This window comes from Lytechinus variegatus, chromosome 16 (assembly GCF_018143015.1).
Source record: "Lytechinus variegatus isolate NC3 chromosome 16, Lvar_3.0, whole genome shotgun sequence".
Taxonomy (NCBI): Eukaryota; Metazoa; Echinodermata; class Echinoidea; order Temnopleuroida; family Toxopneustidae; genus Lytechinus; species Lytechinus variegatus.
This window is the reverse complement of record NC_054755.1, coordinates 28,355,053-28,381,592: the sequence shown is the minus strand read 5'-3', so window position 1 is coordinate 28,381,592 and position 26,540 is coordinate 28,355,053. Positions and strand designations below refer to the sequence as shown.

The 26,540-nt window shown below is 37.7% G+C and overlaps 1 protein-coding gene across 2 annotated transcripts; it reads left to right on the top strand.

Annotated features, from left to right (window-relative positions):
* The first annotated feature begins 207 nt into the window (after positions 1–207).
* Positions 208–23,747, top strand: LOC121429612 (integrator complex subunit 6-like). Of its 2 annotated transcripts, XM_041626730.1 has the most exons (16): positions 208–458; positions 667–744; positions 4,295–4,444; positions 8,283–8,372; positions 9,422–9,614; positions 10,491–10,622; positions 11,974–12,042; positions 15,541–15,728; positions 16,791–16,943; positions 17,636–17,866; positions 18,574–18,767; positions 19,933–20,198; positions 20,641–20,789; positions 21,210–21,450; positions 21,914–22,369; positions 22,655–23,747. In XM_041626730.1, the coding sequence occupies exons 1-16, from the start codon at positions 348–350 to the stop codon at positions 22,855–22,857; spliced, it is 2,904 nt and encodes a 967-aa protein (XP_041482664.1). In that variant the 5' UTR covers positions 208–347; the 3' UTR covers positions 22,858–23,747. The 2 variants fall into 2 exon arrangements, with proteins under 2 accessions (XP_041482664.1, XP_041482665.1); XM_041626731.1 differs by lacking the exon at positions 11,974–12,042 and having other exon boundaries at positions 22,655–23,744.
* The last annotated feature ends 2,793 nt before the right edge of the window (positions 23,748–26,540 follow it).

Sequence of the window (26,540 nt, the reverse complement as noted above, 5' to 3'; positions counted from 1 at the left end):
GTTCAGTTTTTGCAAGCTATCTTGCAAATTCAATGATATTTATTATTTTCTTCGCTTGCGGTAGTACATGTATTTTTAGTAACGTCTTTTCTTATTGTAATCATATGCAAACTAGAGAGATTGACGTCGACCAATAAGCGAGTTGTCACGTGACTAGGGCTGCGCTGAGATAATTTTCCGTACATTTATTTTTTGCGCGATGGGTTTTCGCTGCTGCTGAAATTCGGCAGCTCTCGCGAAGCTGCCAAAAAAGGAGGAAAGGGAATTAATTCTCTTATTTTGGGCCTTGTAGGCGATATTTCTACACAGTTTTGGCATGAGAGATAGATAAATTAATAAGGAACAAGATGCCGGTGTTAGTTTTTCTAATAGACACCAGTGCTTCGATGAATCAGAGGACACATTTGGGCACATCACTCTTGGATATTGCGAAGGGAGCTGTCGAGACATTCATGAAGGTAAACTGCAATGCATTTTGGGTGATCGATGTTTTTAATGAAGTTCGTAGTGACTTTCTTACCAAAGAATGATAGATTGTGTTGCTTATGATTCATGATGCTGTTGTTGATATTAAATGATCATGCTAAAATTTTCAGATGTATTGTTGTTCATTTCAAACATTCATACTGTGAAATTCTTTTGTTTTTTCTCATGTTGTAACGTTAGCTTCGCCTTCGAGACCAAGCCAGCCGCACGGATCGCTACATGCTGGTGACGTGCGACGAGTCTCCGGCTACAATAAAGGTATTACAAGGTCCTTGATTTTTCTCGTTTGTCATAAATTATAGTCATTTATTTGCGAGATCACGATTCTTCAACACTTCCCCCACGAAATATTGTTGGGTTCATGTCGTTCTGGGAGGTAGATTCGCAAAATATTGCATGAAACTTAGCACCAGATGTACTTCCTCCACACAAACGTCCATCTTGTTTCAGACTGAACTTGTGGGTCAGGATCGGGGTCAGGATATCGATCATCATAAAAGATCAACAATGATCAATATTCATGAGCTGAGCTGAAATTAGCAGCCAATGCATGCAGACACTTGTGGATTCAATGAGTGTACCTGCCAATCTGTGTTAGTTTTTCACTTTTAGTTGTGGTTTATTTACATGTGTGGGTAGCCAAATGTGACAAAAATCCCCAAACATTTAAGTTCAGAATGAATCTTTCATTTCAACACAATCAACATTGAGCCATATTAGAGTATTTATACACTCATTCAACATGAACAAGGTTATGATATATAGTTGGTATGCATGTTCTTTTCAAACAGTTGATTTTATTTAATAACTTTCGGGAGCAAAAGAAAGAGATAAAAATAGTGGTGAAGGATTGTGAATTTTTTTTTTTTTTTTAACTTAAGTTTTGTGTTTTTCTTAAAGTGAAAGTGATTTTATTTGTGTGGGTGCATTGATATGGTAATTGGGAATTAGCCCTAATGTTAGGAGTAATAACTGTAATAGTTTTCTTCACTGCTGATGGAAATGGAACCATAAAGAAAAACATTTTTTTTAACCATGAAGAAAAATATATATACAATTTAAGATCCTGAAATAGGGGAAGTTCACCCTGACAAAAAATTTATTGTAAAAAGCAGAACAAAATACTGGTAGAGGATTGAGGGAAATCCAAAGATTTGATTTGTGAAATCATAAAAGCAGGAGCCCAATACGTTATTTGATATAAATTGGTAATTTTCCTTTCTTTTAAAGATACAATCCAGTTCCGGTAACGATCTCAAAATGACTTTTTACAGAATCTAACCACCCAAGTGTCTGTTTGTATGAATAAAAAATATGTGCCAAAGGATTCTGGAAGAAATTGTGTAATTGCTGAGAAATAGGCAAAATAAGCGCGGATTCGGTCACTTCCTTCAGGTCTTTATTCCAGCAATAATAATACACTGTCCCACATTTACCTATCTGTGTTGGCGATCTTCAGTGTGATCGTATTTCAGCTTAGATTTTATGATTTCACAAAGTTCAGTTTATGTAACTGTACCAGATCTAGATCCACGATGATGTAGTCATACTTAACCTTGGTTTTACAGACTTTCTCATTAGTGTTTTACTGCAACTACTGGCATTTGTTGTTTACTGCAACTACTGACCCAAAGTCATCACGAACCATTAAATAAATGAAATTTATAATTCATATATTACAGCTGCTGCTCGTTTATGGCGTCACAAATCAAAAACTAAGAATTCTAATAACTTAATCTTTAATGGATTCAATTCAATTCATTATTCCATTTCCTTTCAAAACATAATACAAAGTGATATAAAGTAATTCAAAGTAATTCAAATTAATTACAATTTTACAGACGAGCATTCTTCATAAAACAAAACAAAAAACAGTATATTGAGCATAAATAGAAATGAGGGGAATTTTCCTCGAACCATCACGAATTTTTTGTTACTAATTTTTCTGTGATTTTTACAACACACTTTCCTTCAGGATAAACTTCCCCTTTAATATTTACCGATATATTGAATAATTTCTGTGGTACCATTTAAGCTTTGCGTGGTCGATGTGACCTCGACTGATCTATAGGCCTATAATTCAGCCAGGCAGAAAATAAATTTATATAACCCTGCTGACATGATAGGTCATAGATTCTTTCCTCTTTTTATTCTTTTGTGTGCGTTTCTGATATGATACCCGCAACTGAATAGTAATAATTGTTATACATTGTAATTGACATGTTTTCAAAAAATATGTAATCTGATCTGATTTTGTCATGTATTCGTGGATGCCTCTTTCCTGTAGTCCTTGTAGTTTAATAGGACTAGCATGTTAGAAATTCATGTTGTAACATTTATCGCTTGTCAAAAGTATTCTGGAAGTAATAATATTGACCACACGTAAGCAAGAACTTTAATTAGGTTTTCTCGGATATTTTAATTGTATATTTATTTCGTATTATGTGTCTTAATTGTATATACATGTAATGTGATTTTAATATGTACGCACGGTTGTTCAGAAGAACAGCAATTGGCTGAAGTTCGTTTACCGTGTTGAAATAAAATAAATGAAATGAAATGAATAGAAAATTATTTTTGTTTAAATAAAGAGCACAGGTGCAAAACATGCAAAAGGGGTTGGGTCCATTTTTCATCAAATTTGATATTTTTTTCTCAATGTATAGATTTTTAGTTGCTCTATAAGATGATAACATAGAAAAGTTAAAATTCCCATTAAAAAGTGAACAAAAATGGCAAAGAAAAATCACTTTACAGACTTTCTCATGAAATTAGTGTTTTACTGCAACTACTGTCATTTACCTTTAATGGTTCATGATGACAGTTTTTTTTTTATTATTCCATCAGGATTGGGTGTGAACCTAACCCTTGAAGAGTAATCCATTTTAGCAGCTTCAAAGCCATCCCAGAAATAATTTGTTTGGTGATATATACAGAAATTACAATAACCATTTTCATTCTTTTTTTTTTCTTTTTTTTTATAATGACATTGATTTTTTCTTTTACTACATTTTAAATGGGGAAGCTGCTTGCATAGTATGATGTCACAAATCCAAAAATTAAAATTCTAATATCTTAGGTTGATTTTTCTCAAACCTTTGCCATATTTTTTTCTGCTTTTTTTGCAATAAACTTTTTGTCAGGCTGAACTTTCCCTTTAAGTGCAGGCATTGGAAATTATTTACACTTAAAGGGGAATCCAACCCAAATAAAAAATTGTTTTCAGGGGAAAAAGTAAAATCAGACATGCTGATATAGAGGAAAGTTTGAACAATATTGGACAAACAATAACAAAGTTATGATTATTTAAAAGTTGTAAATATTGGTAATCACTATACCCATGGAGACTTAAAATTGGCCACATATATGATGTCATAGTGATGTAAAGCAAGAACTACTCTTCCATGTGAAATGGCTAAAATGTCATTATTTTCAAATTACTTCAAATAATAATTTTCTTTCACGAGGACATAAAATAATATGCTACATGTACCTGGGTCATGTTTAGGTTACTGCCCCAGGGGAAAGGGTACTTGGGTGAAAACCACAAATCCCTGATAATTAAGTACAGGGCCTATGAGAAAGTTGTCCTTGCTCCTTGTCATAATTTTCTTAGTTGCCAATTTGAAATCTACATGGCATTAGGGATCTTGATTTTTAAAACAGCCATAACTTTCTTATTGCTTATCTGATTTCTTTGACACTTTCACCATTCTTTTATTTTTCTTCTTTCCAACACAACATTTTATGACCAAAGAGGCTGGATTCCCCTTTAATGATTTTTACTATTATTTTTATGATAATTTAGGCTGGCTGGAAGGAGAATCCTGCAGTCTTCATGACTGAGCTGAAGAACCTTCAGGCCACCGGTCTCACAACCTTGGGTCATGCCCTCAAGATGACCTTTGACCTTTTGAATGTCAACCGTCTCTACTCTGGAATCGACAACTATGGCCAGGTATTAAAGATATTTTCAAAGTTGCCTGGTGGCCAAGTGCCAGGATTTTTTTGTGATGAAACCTAGGTTGATCTCGAACAAATTGCGATCAGCCACCCCCAAGCCAATAATACGTGGCCAGGAAAGGTTCTCCATAAAAACAACAATTTGGTCTTCAAAATGTTCAAATTTCAGAATGAGCCTCTCTGAAAGAGGAATTCTTCCTTTTGCACGAGTAAATAAGACGAGATACAACTCATACAAGAGTTTCTCAGCTTTCTTTGACACCATTTATTCTTCGAACAACTTGGAAGTTTCACTAAAATTGCACAATGTGCACATCGCATGCTTGAGTGAATCCCGAACTTCAGACCTAGTGTTCTCCACTTTCTTTGAAGCTCTCATTGGCCCGAATTCTCAAAGGTGGTTTTTAAAACCCATCGTTGAATCCATGGTTTATGCAGATTTCCTGTATAAATTACGTTTGATTTAGCGTGTAAATGAAAAATGTCCAGTGCTCATGTGTGCGTTTGTCACAGTGCGCCAAATTTACGCCTCTTACCATTGTTAGATGATACGCTATTTTATTAATGAGTCCACTGTTTGAAGAAGATTGATGCCCAACGCATATTAGTGTCATGGGATATTTGCTATAGAATGTTAACTGTCATGTCAATACTCTCAAGAGCTAATAGAAGGTTGCCCCCCGTTGAAAAAAATCAAATAAAAGAAAGAATGAATGAACGAACGAATGGACGAATGAATGAATATAGATAATTATCTTGCAAGTGGTCATTTTCAAACAAAAGTGGACATGGGGGTGAAAATTAAAACTTGCTAGAAATCATTAGGCTTCAATGTTTTTTGAAACTAGACATCTTAAAGTATATTTTTCCATTTCATTTACATAAAATTATTAATTATGTCTTGAGATACAGTGAATTTTATGCAAGGGAAATTAAATGTTACAAAATGTTGATTTTTGCACTAAAATTCACATATTGCCTATCACGATATGAAATTTGTATTAGAAGCACATTTGTTGGCAAGATACAAGCTGTGTATTGTATCTAACTCCTAAAAAGCAAAAAAAAATTCTGTGAAGTGTTTTTCTGAAAAAAATTGGGTTTCAAAGTTTTCAAAACTGGTTGTCGTGTCACTCACGTTTTAAATGCAAAAAGTTTTCTAGAGCTGTGTATTCTGAAAATTAATTTATCCCAGTACTGGAGCAAATACAGTTTATCTGTACCTTATTGTATATAAAGTAACTTGGTCCAATGTGTTAAGGTAAAGCTAAAATTAACAGTCAAAGTTGTGTCGTGTCACTCACAATGTCGTGTCACTCACGGTATTATATTGTGTATAAAAAGGGACATCCAGTAATTTTTGAAGCGTTTTACCAGGGATACAGTCAAAATGTTGTTCCTGACATCATTTAGGCCTATTTTAGTCTAATAATTTCCTCCATCTTCCTAATTTTACTCCTTTTTATGGAAATATTGAATTTGACATTGAGTTCATCTATTTTCTCTCCTCTCCGTGGTTGCCTTGGTTTAAAAAATCCTGACAATTTTCCATTGGTGTGAAGACTCAGATTTTTTGGTGAATGTACTGTGATTAAGAATATAACAACATAATCAATCAACACAAAATTATGAATGTATCAAGAGAAAAACCACTATACTTAAGCAATGGACATATTTACAATGCATAAAGGGTTGGTGATGGTGATGGTTCAAGTCATACCTAGGTATTACTCGAACATTCTCTGTCTCCATTTACAGAAATAAGCAGAAAGTTCACCTTTCTTTTGAGTAATGTTATTTCTTTGTTATACTCAGCTAGAAAAGTCACAGATCCTTTTTTGAAATTTGCAGAAATTTTAGTGGTAAAGTAGTGTACATGAGATAAAAGAGATCACCATGAACACCAAACATTTTTTCAAATTCGGCAAAGAAAATATTTTTCTTTTCCTTCTGATTGATTAAATCAAAATTTTCATTTGACATAAAGCTTGTATTCCAGGACATGAAAAATTTGCAAGAAAACAAACATTTCAGGTGAGAATGTACTAAGATTTGATAGAACATTTTGGATATTGCTTGAAGCAGCTACATGCCAAGTTCAAAATCATTATTTGTTCGGCCACCATTCATACCGCTAGTGATTAACTACATGTAGGGTCTGAACAGCAAACTACCGTATTGGGCCGATGTGTGTTCAGAGCAGATTTGCATTTACACATATTCATTACAACAAAATGATGCATGTTCATGTAGGTCCCAACAAGTCCCAACCGATACCGCATTTTGATTTGAGCAACTTTGGATGGGTTGCCATGTACCAGTAGATCATTTTTTTTTTGTTTTGGGGGGGTACCCTGATAAGAACAGAGCTGGACCTCGAGGGGAAAAAGCTATTGAGGTGTAAAGGGAGCCTGGTTGGGATGTTGAATTGGATTTTAGTGTGACATCCAAGGGCTTAGAAAAGGAAAGGCTAATGACTTGTAGTTGTTATGTAAAAGTAGCAGACTGCAAGAATCAGGTACTGACTGCGTCTTTCACCTTGTGGCTTTCCCTGGATTCCCGTGGTATGGTATATGATCAAAAAATTAGCAATGAAAAGGCGCTTACTAATTCCAGCAAAAAGCATAGCTATGAATTTTGGTATAGTGCCTACATATGTACTGCCTTGGGAGGGTCCACATACAAGCAATGTTCAGGAGAAAACCTAAGCTTGTTGAGTTGAATTTCCAATTTTCTCAAGGCGATTTGCTGATAGTCCATCTGAAGTGTGCAGCAACGTGATTGTGGTTTGGTACCAAAAAAGACATTTAAACTGCCATGTCCTATTTGGACAATGCCTATAAAAATATTAAAGGAGGATAATATTGAAATCCAATATTTCAAGAAAAGGCAGTCATACATGACATCATTGGCTTCCAGACCATGCCAGATGATGCAAGTGACTATTGACAATACCTTTCTTACAAGGAAAAATTATTCCATCCGTTGTGGATGCTGAATTGTATAAACCTGTAAACTTTCATATACAGATAGGGAGAAAGAGTTAAAGTTTTGAATGATATCAGGCCACAAAAAGAATGTTTGAGTTGATGTCAATGCCAAGACCTCATAACACCTCCTTCAAGTGCCCCCTCCTCTAAAGAGGAGAGTGGTAGAAGCCCTAGTGTGACAATGTGGTATGGTATAGGGAATGTGAGTTGATGGGCAAATATGACCATAAACCAAGAATAAAACATCAGGATGACATATTATGAACTTAAAAGAAAGCAGTTATTATGTAATTAAGCTTGTTTTTTGGTTAATGGTATTTTACTCTTCTACATCATGCAAAAAAATACTTTCAATGTTGAGATAAATGTTGTATTTTTGCACTTGTCGTGTCACTCACGTTTTGGATGTCGTGTCACTCACGGTATATAGGAGGGTACCATTTTCCATAGAGAAGGTTTGATTGATTTTGACTATATGTGTTAGATAGGTACACTATTTATGTCCATTTACTGGTACTCACAGTACTCCATGACAACTACTTGGGCACGAATCCAACCATATGTGTTAGTGGTCAGAAACCCATGTCCAAAATTTGTCGTGTCACTCACGCACGGTTTTTTAATCATATCTACTAAACGAATTGTTGAATTCAAATCAAACTCGTAGTGGCCCATGCCAGTCCTACATTGTATATAATATAGTAGTCATGATTGATTCATAACCTTTAAGTTTGAAGATATGAGCCCTTAAACCTCTCCGATTGTCGTGTCACTCACGTTTGAAAATGACCAAGTAGAATCAAGTTCTAAACAAAAATCACTTGTTTGTTGTTTTTTTTTTAGGGTCGGAACCCATTCTACCTGGAACCAGCCATTGTCATAGCAATCACTGATGGACATAGACTTTCAAGTAACAGCGGTGTTCAGGATGAGGTAAAAATATCTTGCTTATAAATTTCAATACCCCTCCCCTTATTCTAAAGCTATCTAAACTATCTTCATCAACAAATTGGTTGATGAATATGTCATTATCTGCATAAGTCATCACACAAGCCATTTATAACTAGTATTCAAGTTCTGGACATGTGTCCAGCCACCCTAAAACCAACAATGAGTCACCACGTAAGTTTCTATGTATATAGCCAAAATAGTATTCAAAAAGCCAAAATAAAAGAAAATATTTGAAATAGTAATTCTTGATTATACTGTCGAAATTTCGTATGGTATAAAAGTTGAAAGAAAACAAGATGCAAGAGTTTCTTTGACACTTTTTTTAAACCTATATGGAAGTTTCACTAACATTACACAGTGTGCACATTCCATGCATGCTTGAGTGTACATTGATTGAACTTGAATCACTGTTTTCTCCCTATTTTTTAAGCTCAATTTCTTCTGCATGCAATCAATCACTTCTGTAGGTTATTGTTGATCAATTTGGACAAGTTATATATATAGTTTGAAAGCTTAAACTCATTGGCCCGTATTCTGAAGTCGGGTTTAACATAAACTCAGGTTTAAAGTTGTGGTTTAAGTATGGATAGCCAATTGTTACATAAATCACTTACAGTACAGGTATAATATTTCAGCTCGTTTGGCTCTCAAATCATTCATAATTGTCTAGGAAGTATAAATAGATGATTGTCATCACCATAGATGAATCAGGAAAGAGCACAGCAAACATAAGAAACATACAACTTTTGACACTTATGGCTTCCCATAAGTTTAGCACAGAGTTAGACCATGGTGTAAGTTAATGGTGTATATTAATTTTGGCGAATTATTATCGGTTATGGGGTAGCTAGTCACATTTATGCCCTCATTGCCCTGTCACACTAACAAGACCCGATCCAAACCGACTGATAGTCTGTCATAGGAAATAACATGATAGCTTTGATGGGTCTGGAGTCGGTTGCGCCGGTGTGACTGAGGCATTGAGCTAGACTTCATGTTTTATTTTCCACTTTCCTCTAAACAACCTGCAGCTATCGCTTCCGATGAGCCACGTCCTTCCCGGGAGCGAACTGACCAGGGAGCCCTTCAGATGGGACCAGCGGTTATTCGCTCTGGTGCTGCGCCTGCCGGGGGTCGCGGGGGAGAAGGAACGGATGGGGCCGACCAGTAGCCTGGTGAATACAGATGACTCTCCTATAAGCAGCATGTGCGAGGTGACGGGAGGTAAGAGATTCCACCCACAGGGTTAGTCATATGGGGCTTTGCAAGAAACCTGCAATCGATTGCAAGTCAATTTTAGTTGATTTAAATCAATCACAAGTCTTCATTAATGGCAAATTTGAATAAATTTGAATTCCTGTAATTGATATATCATTCACTTGAGAATTTGCATCTGAAATTTTGCAATTGATTGCTAATGTTTTCTTGCAACACCCACATTACCTAGTGTGTGCAAAAGGGAGAGTTGCACTATTAAACCTGTCACTTGGAAGCAATGTTGCCAATGTGAGGATCACCATGGGATAGGGATTTAGAGACTTATGAAGACACACTATTTCCAGACCAATAGTTATGTTCGTCTCTTCTTATTCTGTACAGAAATATGTATTACAGTGTATGTGTTTCCATTCGAATGAACGATTGTGAATATTGTATTTTATTATATATTGGCAATCATTCTCATGTACATATTTTGTGACTAAAACAGTACTTTGAAGCTTTTGTCAAAAGTGCCATATCAGTATTATTCATGTTTTTACACTTCACAGTTTTATAACTTTCTCATTTCATAACCGATTTTGATTGTAGTTGAAATGAAAATTTTTTCTCTATACTCTTTTAATTAAAATTGATTTTTTTTTTTCCAAGTTTTCCTTTAATAGATGGACTTAGATCTTGCTTCATGTATGCATGTGAAAGTGATGATGATCTGAGTAGATTTGGAATCACCAGGTGAAAGGTCGCAGATGCCATTGTACAACTGAAAATATTTAATTTTCACAGTATCTAAAGAACCCATTTAGAAGTCAAATTCAAACTTGGATCATGTATGCATTTGCCATTGACATTCTCTCCTCATTCTCTTTTTCCTCTCATTAGGTCGCTCTTATATGGTAAACTCTATGAAAACCCTAAACCAGTGCCTTGAGTCCCTTGTCCAGAAGGTCCAGAGCGGTGTGGTAGTCCATTTTGAGAAGTTTGGACCAGATCCTGGCCTGCCTAACGGAGAGAGTAAGTGGTATTCTCCATCTAATTAAGCCTCGTTGAGATGTAAGAGAGTTTTTGCAATCACTACACAGACGCTTTCTGAAACGTTGAGAATCTATTGTCAATTGCCCATTTTGAAAAAGCAGCTTTTGTTGAAAAACGATGAATCAAAACAGAAGCATCATCCAAGATTTGGAAAAACAAAATTTTGCAATATTTTGTCAGCTCCTAAATTTTTAGGACAGTCTGCTGTCCTGTTTCGCCAATTTTTAGCAAAGACCTGTAAGCTTTTCATTGTGATTTGATGGGAATTTTGATAGATTTACTATGTTGCAGAATCCGTCCCGGTTGCAATTGCAAAAACTCGCTATTGCTGAGACAATGCTCAACAAAATTTGTCAAAGAGTTCAGATCTTGCATGTCTGGATGAGGCTTGGTAATCCTTTATAGGACATCATTATCATCATTATTATTATAAGTAATCACAGTATGTCATTACTTTGATGTTTTGTTCACTGATAAAAATCAGAGCTGAACCTTGGGATCATTTCGTCATCACTTGTCATCTGACAAAATCTAATAACTTTCCTTTGTTTTGAATGCCAGAAGCCTTGTTGCTATGGTAACTGTCAGATAGAACAGGAGGGGGTTCATGAAAGGACTTGTAGGACGTTTTATCCGACAAGTCCCATTTTATCCGACAGTTACCATAGTAACAGTACCTCTCAGCCAATCAACATCAGAGAAAGATGTCAGATCTGACAACTTGTTGGATGAAAATGTTGATGAAACACTCCCCAGGACTTGATGGATGAAACGTACAACAAGTCTTTTCATGAAACGCTCCCCTGTTCTGACATCTTACGGGGTAGTCAATGTCTGTTATTGCACCAAATTATTGTTTAGAATCAAGAATCTTTTTTGTTTCTCTCTCTTTTTGTTTCAAAATCAATCTAATCACTAACAAGTTAACATGTCTGTCTGTTAATGTCAGCACCCAGTTTAATTTCAGTGTCATATTTTCTTTTTGATAACTGTATCATTTCCATGTCTGAGATGGAGAGAGTGAATGAAATTATAGCAAAGGCACACACGCCAAGAGATGTATTTTATACTTGAAGATAACGGTGACACAACATTTGCTCCTTCGACAATTGCTCCAGGCTTTATTTCATGTAAGATGTAGGGTTAGGGTTCCAAAAAGAGTTTTGTTAGGTTTAGGGTAGGGTATAGTGTGAAATCAGTGTTGAAGTTGGTCATTCGATTAGTGTGTGATTTTAGAGCAGAGCAGTTGTCGCCGGAGCAAATGTCATGGAACCGCTATAACTCCCTGAACACCGAAGATTGATGGTACCCCCTGATTTGTGTCTTACAGTGAAAGCTGGAGGACGCCAGTCCCCTCAACCACCAGAGGTGGAGCGGGAGGGCACGCCACAGCCGCTGGGTAAGATGGCAGCCTAGGTATAACTAGGTCAAGTCTTCCGAGTGCCGTGTCAACAAGTGCATCACTTTTTTTTTTCCTTCCTTAGATCCACCTCTGCCAATCCCGCTGACCCATTATACGTTTATTTTATAAGTTTGTTTTACTGTTAAAGAGAACATTTTGTGGCTTTGAATGAGAGGAAACTCTCTACATACAGAAAGCTGTTTATAAAGCTCACATTAAAGTTTTGGTGTTTGCTAACAAGTTATGGAAACACCAAAAGTTGGCTCAGTATTCAGTAACCACAGTCCTTCCAAAGGTCACATTTTATCATTCATTCAAGTCATTTGATATATGTAAAAACCCCTTCATTGAAAAGTTTCACCATTTTAATTTAGGTGAAATACTGAAAATGTCTCTTTTGTGGTACAAGTATTTACTTTCAAAAGAGTCGATACTTGTGAATAGTGCTGCTTTTCTAATCATGCTGCAGTGAATACATGTTCACATGTACAAAAAATAAAATGAAATTGTAAATGTTTAGAAGCAAGTTTCATTTCAAATTTCTATAGTGTAAAATCTTTTTCCATCGGTAAGTATTAGTTATGCTGGCTCTAAAAATTACCGAATACCATTTATTCAAGACTAACTCCTTATCTATTTTCATTGGTTGAAAATGATATAGAAGTGCATGCGACTTGTGGGTAACTTCTCATTCCCCTGTTAAAATAAAATCTTATGAAAGGTGTATATGCCTTTAGATGGTGGGGGTTGATGAGGTCTAGTGGTTACGACTCTCGTCTTTCAATCAGAGGGACGTGGGTTCCAATCCAAGCCATGGCGTGTTTTCCTTGCAAGAAGTTTACCCACATTGTGCTGCACTCAACCCAGGTGAGGTGAATGGGTACCCGGTAGGAAGAAATTCTTGATTCTCTTTAGAAATTCCCTTTAGCAGTGCTAAACTGTTTTCAGATCTGAAGTGGCCACCCTGAAAATATGAAATTATTATTATTATGTTTATAAATGGAGATTGGTTCACATGTTAATCACAAAGATTGATGAGAAGCTTTTCTGGATAAAACCTGAAGTTCTATCTTGGCCAATTACAATAGCGGCATGTGGGTGTTTCATCAACCTGTTTGTAAGTTACAAATGACTTTGCGCACGACTGGTGACCCCTTTCTTGTGCTCAATGATACATCCCTATGTAGCTGACTTACCACTCAAGAACATGTTCCAGTCATGACTGGTAACCCTTTCTCGTGCTATATCATATATCCCCATGTAGACTTAGCACCTGAGAACATGTTCCAGTCATGACTGGTAACCCCTTTCTTGTGCTTAATGATACATCCCTATGTAGCTGACTTACCACTCAAGAACATGTTCCAGTTATGACTGGTGACCCCTTTCTTGTGCTCATTAATACACCCCTATGTAGCTGACTTATCACTCGAGAACATGTCCCAGTCATGACTGGTGACCCCTTTCTTGTGCTTAATGATACATCCCTATGTAGCTGACTTACCACTCAAGAACATGTTCCAGTTATGACTGGTGACCCCTTTCTTGTGCTCATTAATACACCCCTATGTAGCTGACTTATCACTCGAGAACATGTTCCAGTCATGACTGGTGACCCCTTTCTTGTGCTTAATGATACATCCCTATGTAGCTGACTTACCACTCAAGAACATGTTCCAGTTATGACTGGTGACCCCTTTCTTGTGCTCATTAATACACCCCTATGTAGCTGACTTATCACTCGAGAACATGTCCCAGTCATGACTGGTGACCCCTTTCTTGTGCTCATTGATACACCGCTATGTAGCTGACTTATCACTCAAGAACATGTTCCAGTCGTTTTTGTCTCACCTGCATAGCAGAGTGAGACTATAGGCGCCGCTTTTCCGACGGCGGCGGCGTCAACATTAAATCTTAACCTGAGGTTAAGTTTTTGAAATCATAACTTAGAAAGTATATGGACCTAGTTCATGAAACTTGGCCATAAGGTTAATCAGGTATTACTGAACATCCTATTAGAGTTTCATGTCACATGACCAAGGTCAAAGGTCATTTAGGGTCAATGAACTTAGGCCATGTTGGGGGAATCAATATCAAAATCTTAACCTGAGGTTAAGTTTTTGAAATGTCATCATAACTTAGAAAATATATGGACCTAGTTCATTAAACTTGGACATAACATTAATCAAGTATCACCAAACATCCTGCATGAGTTTCACGTCACATGACCAAGGTCAAAGGTCATTTAGGGTCAATGAACTTTGGCCGATTTTGGGGTATCTGTTGAATTACAATCAAAACTTTAAAAGTTTTTGGATCTGATTCATGAAACTTGGACATAATAGTAATCAAGTATCACTGAACATCCTGTGCAAGTTTCAGGTCACATGATCAAGGTCAAAGGTCATTTAGGGTCAATGAACTTTGGCCGAATTGGGGGTATTTGTTGAATTACCATCATAACTTTGAAAGTGTGTTGGTCTAGTTCATAAAACTTGGACATAAGAGTAATCAAGTATCACTGAACATCCTGTGCGCATTTTAGGTCACATGACCAGGGTCAAAGGTCAATGAACTTTGGCCATAATTGGGGTATCTGTTGAATTACTATCATAACTTTGCAAGTTTATTGATCTGACTTTTGAAACTTGGACCTAAGAGTTATCAAGTATCACTTTATGTGCAAGTTTCAGGTCACATGATCAAGGTCAAAGGTCATGTGAGATCAATGAACTTTGGCCGCATTGGGGGTATTTGTTGAATTACCATCCTATCTCTGTAAGTGTATTGGTCTAATTCATAAAACGTGGAAATAAGAGTAACCAAGTATCACTGAACATCTTGTGCGAGTTATAGTAGTTTTCAAAGTCAGCACTGCTGCTATGTTGAATCGCGTGATGCAGGTGAGACGGCCAGAGGCATTCCACTTGTTAAAGTTGTACGTAACTTACGGGCAGCTTTATGAAACACCCACCAGGTAAAATGAAACACATATTAGCAGAAATGCCAACGTCTATTTTTTGCAGTATCGTATTCGAACTTTAAAACAGTTGAAGAAATACTGCAGGTTTTGTGAAAAAGAATTTCACAAAATTGTATGGAACACATTGTCCATTGCAAATATTTATATCACATCATGACCCCGTTACTCAAACGGTAGCAATTAATCATAGAGTTGATTTGTATGTTTGATTACACATAACGTTGAATGCATTTCTAGTTATATGAAATCTTTGCATAAAAATGAGCCCAAATAATCACTCATTCATCTCTGTGTAACAGACCATTTATTAATAATCCATCAAAACTCACCAAATTTTCTTACAAATGCAGCTAAAAAAAATCAAACATGTCATCAATGCACATTTCTAATCAGTTGTAATGGAGAGGAGTTGCTTTAAATCGCAATTTTTTGCTACATGTCCCTGACACAGATATACATGTGTCACATCTTCATTAATTGATATGGTTTTTAACCGATTCCGTTTTCTACAGATGCCCCGGGCACTTTGGGGGTGCCCCCTAATGGGCGTAATGGGGCGCCGTCCCCTACCCCCCAGGATACCTCGTGGTACAGCTGCCGTAGGATGATCCATGTGAGACCTAACCCAAAGAGTGGTGTACCCATGGGACACTGGCCAATCCCCGAGACGTTCTGGCCTGATCCACAGGCACCGGCATTGGTAGGTAGTACCCACTGCTATCCACAAATTCTAGTATCCATTGCTGTACACATATTTTAATATCCACTGGTATCCCCATATTCCTATTATTGTTATCCACGTAGTCACATGTCCATTGTTCTAAAATGAAACAGGAAAAATGCAAATGACAGGTACTAATGACTAGTTCTATTGACCGGTCATAGTTTTGAGATGAGGATGATTTTTCATAACAAGGTGCCATATCACTGTATTATGAAACATATAATACACAGTCTGTTACTCAGACATTAGTAAAGTTATGCACACTTGTTACCCTTAAAACTATCCGAACGCCCTCACCTATGCCTTGGGCATGTTTAAACTGTTCCTAATGTCCCTTGTCTGTGTGATTCTTACTTATTGATTGGTTTTGATTTTACATTGCCAGGGGCATGTTTAAACTGTTCCTAATGTCCCTTGTCTGCGTGATTCTTACTTATTGATTGGTTTTGATTTTGCATTGCTGTAAACACCATTGTTGAAACCAAATCCAAATGCTAACTCAAATCAAGGAAAAGGCATCAGCATTACTTGCAAACAAATGCTCACCAAATGAAGTATTTTGTTGCTGTGAATTTAAACGTCTTACATATTCCTTGCTGAAGTCGTCGTGTTGGATGATTATTGCCTTTTTAAATAATACCAGTTGTGGTAACATTTGAAAAATGAGTTGGAACAAATTCCGATAAAATTACCACCCAAATGTTTGTTTGTATAGATAAAAAATATATGTTCAATGACTGGAAGAAAATTCGTAATCGCTGAGAAATGAACAAAATAACCACGAAATGCCATTAGATGTTCAGTATTTTCCAAGCAATGATAATAAATTGTCCCACACATGCTTTTCTGTGTCAGTGATCATCAGAGCTATTGGTTTGCTGCTAAGATTTCATGATTTCATAAAGATAAGTTTACAATAATGTACCATCTAGATATATGATAATATGGTGACAATTTACCTTGATTTGAAATACTCTTATGAAATAATGGTTTGCTGCAACTACTATCTTTTACCTTTAACTGATGTTTTTTTTCCAGCCCCAGCGTGTATCACACCCAGTGGTGAAATTCACCTGTACGAACTGTGACCCAATGATTCTTGATCAACTTCCGTTTGATAAGTACGAGCTGGAACCCTCACCGCTGACACAGTACATTTTGGAAAGGAGGAACCCTAACTCATGCTGGCAGGTAGGTATGGTGGTGTCAGTGGTGGTGATGATGATGATGATGATGATGATGATGATGATGATGATGATGATGATGATGATGATGATGATGATGATGATGATGATGATTATGATGTTGGTAGTGGTGGTGATGATGGTGGCAGTAATGATAATGATGCTGACAATGATGTTGATGATAATGATGGTGGTGATGATGATTATGATATGATATAATATGCAGAATATGATGTTGGTAGTGGTGGTGATGATGGTGGCAGTAATGATGGTGGTGATGATGATAATGATGCCGACAATGATGTTGATGATAATGACGGTGGTGATGATGATGATGATGACGATGACGGCGATGAATATGATGGGATATGAAGAATATGATGATGGTAGTGGTGGTGATGGCAGTAATGATGTTGATGATGATGATGGTGATGATGGTGATGATGATGGTGATGATGGTGATGATGGTGATGATGATGGTGATGATGGTGATGATGGTGATGATGATGATGATGATGGTGGTGGTTGTGGTGGTGGTGATGATGATGATGATAAGATGAGTATGATGATGGTGCTGAAAACAATTTAGAGATCAGATATGACTGACTGAATTCCAATAAAAATCTTGGAAGACCAAATTTTCCTCATCTTCATGCCATTCTTTTCATTATACTCCATACACTGCCAACCTTTCTTTAGGTATTCGTACCCAACAGCAACAAGAACGGTGACATCATGGGTCACCCGTTTGGCTTCCTGAAGGCAAGCTCCAACCTATCGTGTGTGAACCTTATTGTAATGCCGTACAACTACCCGACCCTGATCCCTCTCCTAGATGACCTGTGTAAGATACACAAGCTGAAGCCCTCTCAGAAGTGGAAGCAGGCATTCGATAGCTATCTAGAGGAAGTCCCCAGATACTATGCAGGGGTGAGGTCATGTTTTGGTTCTCATTAAATGTATTTCTATATGTACCTTCTTTATTTTTACCAGTAATTTTAGTTTGTGTTGTACCTTATCTGATTTTAGAGAGTCATAATATATAACAATATAATATAGGATTTGTTTAGCGCACATATCCACCTTGCTAGGTGCTCAAGCCGCTCCTATATTACCCTGGCGAAGCTAGTCTACCAATTCCGGTGCGCATGAAGAGACAGGATAAGCTCAGCTAGTGCAATATTATATTTAGATATTAGATATCTAAGGTTGGATATTCAATGTAATAATCTGAAGATACAACACTGATAATAATGATAATAATTATAAAATGAGCATTGGTGATGCTCCAGTATCCAACATGGGTAGATGCTTTTGGTGCAATTACGAAAGGAAATTAAAAAGAATGGTAAGAGTTTACATGAAAGCTTGGGTAAATAGCCCTCACTCATATGACATCATTATCTCATAGCGCCCTCCCTCAGAGGATAGAGAAATACGTGTAAACAGAGTTGTCAGAGATGCGCCAGCTGCAGATCACCAATGCATGCAAGGCAATGGCTTCAGCCTCTGAGATGGTGGCGTAATGGCATCAATGCCTAAGGTCCATAACCTGGTTTTTAGTGAAATTTTGACAGTGCTTAGAGAAGAAATATGGCAGATAATATTTCAAAATCTGTTTCTTTTTAATCTCACAGCCACTGAAAGTAGCTCTTCGGCGGATGGGTGCGCCCAACCTAATACCCGATGGCCTAGAGAACTGCCTGAGTTACAGTGTGGTGACGTACCTTAAGAAACTCAAGCAACGGAGCAAGGTGGAAGGAGAGAAGTTAGCTAACCTCATTGCCAGCCGACCCCGAGCTCAGGAGCTCGGAATCAAAGTACAATCTAGGTATGTACTACTTAGGCCCGTATTCTGAATTCGGGTGTAATTTCAATTCCAGTCTAAAGTTGTTTGACTATGGAAAGCCCATTGTGACATAAATCTCTAATGGGGGAGGTCCATTGTATCCACTCATGTGACTCTCAGATCATTCTTTACTGTCTTGTAATGATAAATAAGTTGGTTTGCTTTACCACTAACTTGACAAAAAAAGTAGAAAGACCACGGGAAATACAAGAAACATGCAATGTTAATCAAAATGTTGACCTTTTTGGCCTACCAAAGTTCAATTAAAACGCAAACCATGGCCTAAACTGGACCTCAGAAAATGGTCCATAGAGTACCGAAGCATTGAAGTCACCAAAGAAATCTTTTTGAATTTCAGCAGTTTGGATACCATATGTCGGCAGCGCTTGGTGAAAAGCATCCACATGTGGGCCAAAGATGCCGCCGAATGTATGCATAATTAGCCCCATATAAATCAGTGTAGATTGGAACGGTTCCAAAATAGTTCTGAACCCCATTTAAATGAATGTAAATTGGCCTGGTTCCAAAACAGTAATGAGCAAGACCAATTCACACTAATTTTAATGGGGTAATTAGATATCAGGGCATTTTATCACTTCATAGATGCTTTCGATACCACAGAGAATCTTTAGTCAAAAGCCCCTTATAACAAAGCAGCCTTTGTTGAAAATCAATTAAATCAAAACATTTCTGTGCTGGACAAATGACACAATTGCAATTTTGTGCAGTCTGAATAAGATGTGCTGATCTGGTCCACCAACTGTAGACAATGACCTAAAATCCGTCAATTGTTATTTGACGGGCAAATTCTATGGATTTTTTGCAGAAAGCATCTGAGAAGTGCATGCTGAAATCGATAATCAATTGGTCATAGCTTTGGCCACCATGATCTGATTCATATCAAAGTTGGATTTTGGATCATGCTCCATCAAAATGTATTAAAACACTGCAATGCACAAACGAAAATTTGATGACATCACACTTCGATACTCTTGGTTGATATCAAGTATGGTGTTGATGTTTTATGAGAAAAAAAATACATGTAATGATTCAATTAAATTCATTATAAAGAACATAATAAATTAGCTAATATAGGGAATGATCAATAAAGCAACACGTTTCAATCGTATTTGCCTCTCATTTACAGGTCTCCGTTACGCTCTCTGGCAGCACGGCGAGACTTCCAGCAGCTGCTCCAGAGCATCACCGGCGAGACCATCACAGTCCGGGCAGATAACAATGTCAACGAGTTCCCCGGGTACATGCTGCGGGTGAGCGACCGTGACATTAGACCCCAGACCTATCGCAACCCCTTTGACATTCCCCGGAAGGAGATCTTGGATCAGGTGTTCAGGATGAGGGCCAACTTCCTCCAGATCACGTCGAACAGGGCAGTGAGATTCATGAATGAAGGTATGCTATCAAAGGAGATCTTTCTTTGGTTATGTGATATTTGCACCTGCTACAATCGCTTTCATGAAGCTCCTAGTAAAGTTACGCACAATCTTATGCATAATTTGAATGTGAAACAGAAGAGGTTGATTATCATGGAGTGATATACTGAGTGGTAGAGAAGTAATCAGTAATCACACAAAGTTTCCTATTTCATATTACGACGATAATATGATTATTCTTGCTTGTGTGGCACTTATCACTTCATTTATCAAAAGTCTGTTGTATCAGAGCAGCTGTTAGCATGCTTAAGAACTTTATCAATTGTTACCAGGTATTCATTTACCTCACCTGGGTTGTATGTCTTATCAATTAAGCATGACTTAGACTTGCCTCTGTTGTGTATTGGCACTCTCAATGTTGGCCTGTTTACACGTACATTTCATCACGTTTATTTTTTCAGATAAATTCCACAACATTCCCATAGGAGAGATGGGGAATTACCAGGAGTACTTGAAGCGGATACCAAGCCCTCTACGGGAAGCAGACCCCGCCCCGGCCAGGCTTCACACGTTTGGAAACCCATTCAAATTGGCAACAGAGAAGGATAAGGTACAAACCTTCGTCATATACCTATCATTTGAGTTTGAACAATCTTGTTGGAATGCTCCCCAGGGAGTGGAGAAATGTTCATACATTGTGTGCAGGCATGCCAGGGTCCAATGACTAGTGTGGTGATATACCTGCAAAGTGCTTAGAGGCGTCATTCTGATGTTTTTAAGTGCTGTATAAAAGTGGAATATTATTGTTGTTATTACAGCATTGAATACTCCTCAGTGAGCGGAGAATGTGCATACATTCTGTTGATTTGCTTATATGTTGACTAGTACTCATGTGTATTTGATCTTTTGAGTGCAAGAAGTTATTACTCATGCATCATTAATTCATCCTTGAACATAGTGCATCTTCCGTTCTCTTAAATGTTAATTAACACTCTTTAACGTCACATTCCACTTCTCATCATGTCCCCAGAAAATGATGGTCGATGAGGCAGACATCAACGAGCACATGGCAGGCATACCTCAGAAGAGGCGGGCCTCGGACAGCAATCTTTCCCTCAAGAAGTTGAAGGGAGCGTCACCGCCTAGTCGTAGACCAACGTCCCCTGCTGCCCAGGGGGCCCTACTCAAGCAACCCTTGCATCAACTCGTCCAGCGAAGGGCTCAGAATGCAAACGCAACCAATGGCAGTAATAAGGAGAATAAGAATTCTGGTAAGAACAGCCTATGATTTCAATTGTCAATTTATTTCAACCATGATCGTTCTATAATTCTAATCAAAATCTTGATAAATAAAACTGTAATACAAATCCTTGAAAACAAGAATTTTAATTGCAAGAGATAAAAGTTTGAATTGATATAAGAATGATTTAGCACAAGAAAGGTTCCCAGTTGTGCATAAAGTAAAGCCTTTAAAAAACCCTCCATCATGTAGAATAAGAAATTATCACTTCAGGTGTTTGCTTCATTAGACTTTTGGTTCAGGTAAGTTACATCCAGCTTTACAAACGACTGGCAACCCTTAGGAACTAAATCAAGACCAATAAATATCTAGTGTATATCATTTAGAACAAGAAAGGGTCACCAGTCCATGTAGTTCATAACTTCTGAACCGCAGCTTTGTGAAACACCCACCGACACTGCACTTCTAACACTTAATCTTTCTCTATGGTGTAGGTTCATCAACTCCGGAAAGGTTGCCAACACCGGAACTCAAACCCCAAGAACCTCCTGCATCGGGTGACGAATCGGGAAGCTCTTCGGACGAGCTCGTCATCATCATGGATGGCATCAACGATGAGGTTGCCATGGAAACAAGCAGCAATGCATCCTCGGAGGACGAAGCCACGCCCACATCGCCGTCTCCGTCATCATTATCATCATCAACACTTCCAGTTTCATCAGGGTCATCGACGACCACCAGCAATCACGTCGACTCTAAGAAATCTAACAGCAAACACCGCAAGATGAATAATAACAACGTGCTTCCACCATCAGAGCCATCGACAACGAACAATGCGAGGAATACCGCCTATGAGCGGATGGACTCGATGAACTCGGATATTGACGTGAATGTGGTCAATTCCAGACTTAGAACTAAAGTAATTAGAGAGGTCAGAAAGCCAGGCAAAAGTAAGTTGATGTCCTCAGGAGAGGTTTCAGGAGGAGGCTTTTTGTCACCGATTTTCTTGCTGACAAATGTGCCCTCAGCCAATCACATGCAAGGACGTTTGTAGCTTGTAACAGATGTTGGTGAAATTCACTAACGGGTCAAACCTGACTCCAATCTTTGTATTCTTAGTTATTTTTTACCTTTGTTTCATCACTTATTTAATATTTTCAATAATTTCGATAATATCACAATGTTGCCTATAACTAAATCTTACGTCTCCTCCCATTTTCCATCACCCCCTCCAGATTTCAGACGTCTCTTCGAGGAGCTCAACAAAATCCAAGGCGACATGGACACCAAATACCTCTTCATCGAGAGCATCATCAACGAGGCCAAGCGATTCAGACGCAAGACCCTGATCGGCATGCTGGAGATGTTCCGTAGTTCCATGGTGACGTTCGAGAAGAAACAATCATTAGGAAGCACAGGATCCAATCACGTCAGATAGCACCGTATCCGTTGGATCATACTTTGAACTGTATCACAGTCAATGGACAGTGCTTTCCTATTCTCGTCGTGTCAATTTCTGTCCACACTTGTAATTTATTTATTGTTTTGTAAGGTGTTCATCCTTTTCTTTTTCTCCCGGGGTTTATTTTTCTGAAATGTATTTTCAATTTTTGTTCGATTATTTTTTTTTCCTTTCCCTTTCAGTGTTCAATTTTGATTTGCAAAATATTTGTAAGAAGTTTTCAAAGTTCCTCGAAAGGATTATGTTCAAGTTGCAGGTTACAACTTGTATGTAGTGTCAAAGCTGCATTCCGATTTGCCAAATGCCCACTAGTAATGTGACTTCTTCAGTGGACTATTACCTTTAATATCCCATTTGACCCTTAGTTAATACTCCCCCCCCCCCTAGTTCTAGGGTTAATGAGCATAAATGATGCATGCTAGGCACTCATCAGGGTCCTGTAACACAAAGGTTAGCAATTGATTGTACGCTTGATTTTTACGATTCATTGTACATTGTAGTCAATGCAATCAGTCGTAGAAAATTGTTCTACATTGATCGCCAAGTTTTGCGTTATGGGACCCAGGGTCCCGTAACACAAAGGTTAGCGATTGATCGCACGCTTGATTTTCATGATTGATTGTGTATTGTAGTCAATGGAATCAATGGTAGAAAAGTGTTTCGATGACCATTGCTAAGCATTGTGTCACTGGCCCAGATCGTGGTTGGATGGTATGTGCCCTTCGATAATCTTAAGGAGATCAGAGGCCTGTTTTGTAAAGAGTTACATCAGGGGCCCGTAACACAAAACTTAGCAATGATCGTAGAACATTTTTCTACGATTGATTCCATTGACTACAATGTACAATCAATCGTATAAATCAAGTGTACGATCAATTGCTAACCTTTGTGTTACAGGCCCCTGTTTTAACTTTGTCATTACGGCAACTACCATTCTCGTATTTATAACCCTCGTCAATCAGAGGCTCGTGGGTTTGAATTCAAGCCATGGCGTGTCTTCCTTCATCAAGAAATTTATTCACATTGTGCTGCGCTCAACTTGGGTGAGGTGAATGGGTACCCAGCAGGATTAATTCCTTGAATGCTCCGACTGCTGGAAGGCAGCTTCAGCTAAAGCTGGGGCAACAATAATAGTGCTCCTCAGAATAGGTTGTTTTTATATAGATGACGCTATGTAAATGCCTATTACCATTATTATTACCATGGAAACAGGGCTTAGCAAGCCAATCACAAAGGTTTCCATAAAAGGCAAAGTTACGACTCTTTATGAAATGGGTCCTAGATACTAGATGCAATTCAGAACTCGGTAGGCAACTCCCTAAGATCTCTTCATTCACAAATGTGTTTAAAATTGATTGTTGATTTGCGTTTTTTGATTTTTTTTTCTCTCTTTTTTTTTCTTTTTTCACTTTTTCCTTCCTTGCCTTTTTTCAGATATGTGCCTTTTTTCCAGTCGCTTTTGACAGTCAAGGAACCCCTTGGGGGTATTTCATGGAGCCAGTGGAGTTGCTCTCATCCAATCAGCTGCGAGCATTTCAGCAGCTTGTAACAGTTGCCAATGAAAATAATTACTCCATGAAACCCTCCCCCTGGTCGATGTCTTTGGCGATGGAACTGCTTACACACATGTATTCAAATGTCAACCTTTTCGTAATTATGTGTTTGAAAGTGATTCTGTGGCAAGAATAGTTTGTTGTTAACCTCCTTTATTTAAGATATGGGGGCGGGGTCGTTTCACAAAGATCTGAGCCCAACTAAAAGTCATGCATAAGTACATGTACCAGCTTGCACATGACAATTAACATGCATCTCATTGATCATTACGCAGTAGACTGCTTCCCATGAGGGTGATGCTTTCCACACGCAATTTGGGATTCAAGTGTGATTTTTAATCATACTTGACTTTTTGTGAAACCCACCCCAGGACCCTTTTGCATCGAGTTACATGTACCAATTATGTAAATTTCCCATCCAATGGTAACTACCATGGTAACAATGCTCTACAGCCAATCAGAATCAAGGATTACGTGGTAGTTACCACTGGAAGTCAGTCATTGGGTGATTTCAAGTACGGTGTTGGTGTTGGTGTTTAGAGCGTGAAAAGGCTGCTGAACCGAGCCCCAACACCAAGCTGAGTTCAGAGGAGCGATATCCTATGACGTCACGCATTTGCGCTGTGTTGCTGATCATCTCGACTTAACGCGAGAAATTCTCGACGGCGAAAGTGAAATCGGGAAGAAATTGCCGTAAAATCTTGTACAGAATGCACGGGTTAAAATCACTGCAATAATCAGAAAGCGCCATAAGTATTATTGTTTGTTAAAATGTGTAAAACTCTTATGATTATCTTAACTGTAATAGATAATTTTATGGGGGTGTTTCATCGTGTTCGCCTCCTGTTCGTGAACTACAGTTCAACACCAACACCGAACTTGAAATCACGATTTCCCCAATCCCTGGGGGTTGGTGTTGGTGAATAGGGATATTGCATGTAGATCGTCAACACCAGCTGTAATGCTCGGTTCAGCAGACGACATTCAACGCCAGAGCTCAACACAAACTGCCGGAAATACGTCATATTTTCCGAGGTCAATCCCAACACCAGCGTGATTTCAAGTACGGTGTTGTATCTGGTGTTGATGTTGTCCCAACACCAGATTTCAACACCGTAGTTGAAATCACCCATTGTAATGGTAGCTGTTAAGTAACGACCCTTAATGTATTTGTTTCACGTACAAGGGTTAGATGCAATGGGAATGATGACGTGATAGATAACTTATGAATAAAACTTGCCAGGACCTTACGGGAGGGAGGGGTAGGGTTAGAACGCAAATATTTCACAAGCTAAAAAATTCACTATTTTCATGAATTTAAAAAGTTCACTTTCAAATTTTCTTTTGGCCACTGCTAATTGTACAAGAAAATAAATCCACAACTAGAGAAAACCAACCGGTAGTGAATGTCACTTTAGAAAAGAAATTCTGAAAATCCTGATGTGAAAATTTGGGCTTATACATGAACCCATCTAATTGATATTCTGATTAAAACATATTAAAACAAAAAAACATTCTGTTCCTGGGTAAATCGTTGTTCCCCCATGATGCTATTGTCTTAACGTGAATCAAGTTTTTGTTTTGTTTTCAATGTTCCAATTGAAATCTTAATACACAAGACTATTGAAATGTATGTATGGACAAATAAAAAAAAAAAATGTTTTAGAAGAATTTATATTAAAAGTTGATATACTCTGTTGTATTTGTTTGTTTATTTCACTGCTTGATTGCTTTACTTATATGTCATCAGTTTATTGGTTGTTTGGGTTTCAGGGGCGTTGGTTAGGTCCTTGCATATTCTGAGTTTTTATTACTGCAGCCTAAAGTCTACTTTAAAGGACAAGTCCACCCCCAACAAAAACTTGATTTAAATAAAAAGAGAGAAATTCAACAAGCATAACACTAAAAATTTCATCAAAATCGGATGTAAAATAAGAAAGTTAGGGCATTTTAAAGTTTCGCTTATTTTCAACAAAATAGTTATATGAACGAGCCAGTTACATCCAAATGAGAGAGTTGATGACATCACTCACTCTTTTGTATTTTATTATATGAAATAGGAAATATGAAATATTGTTATTTTCTCGTCATTGTCATGTGAAATGA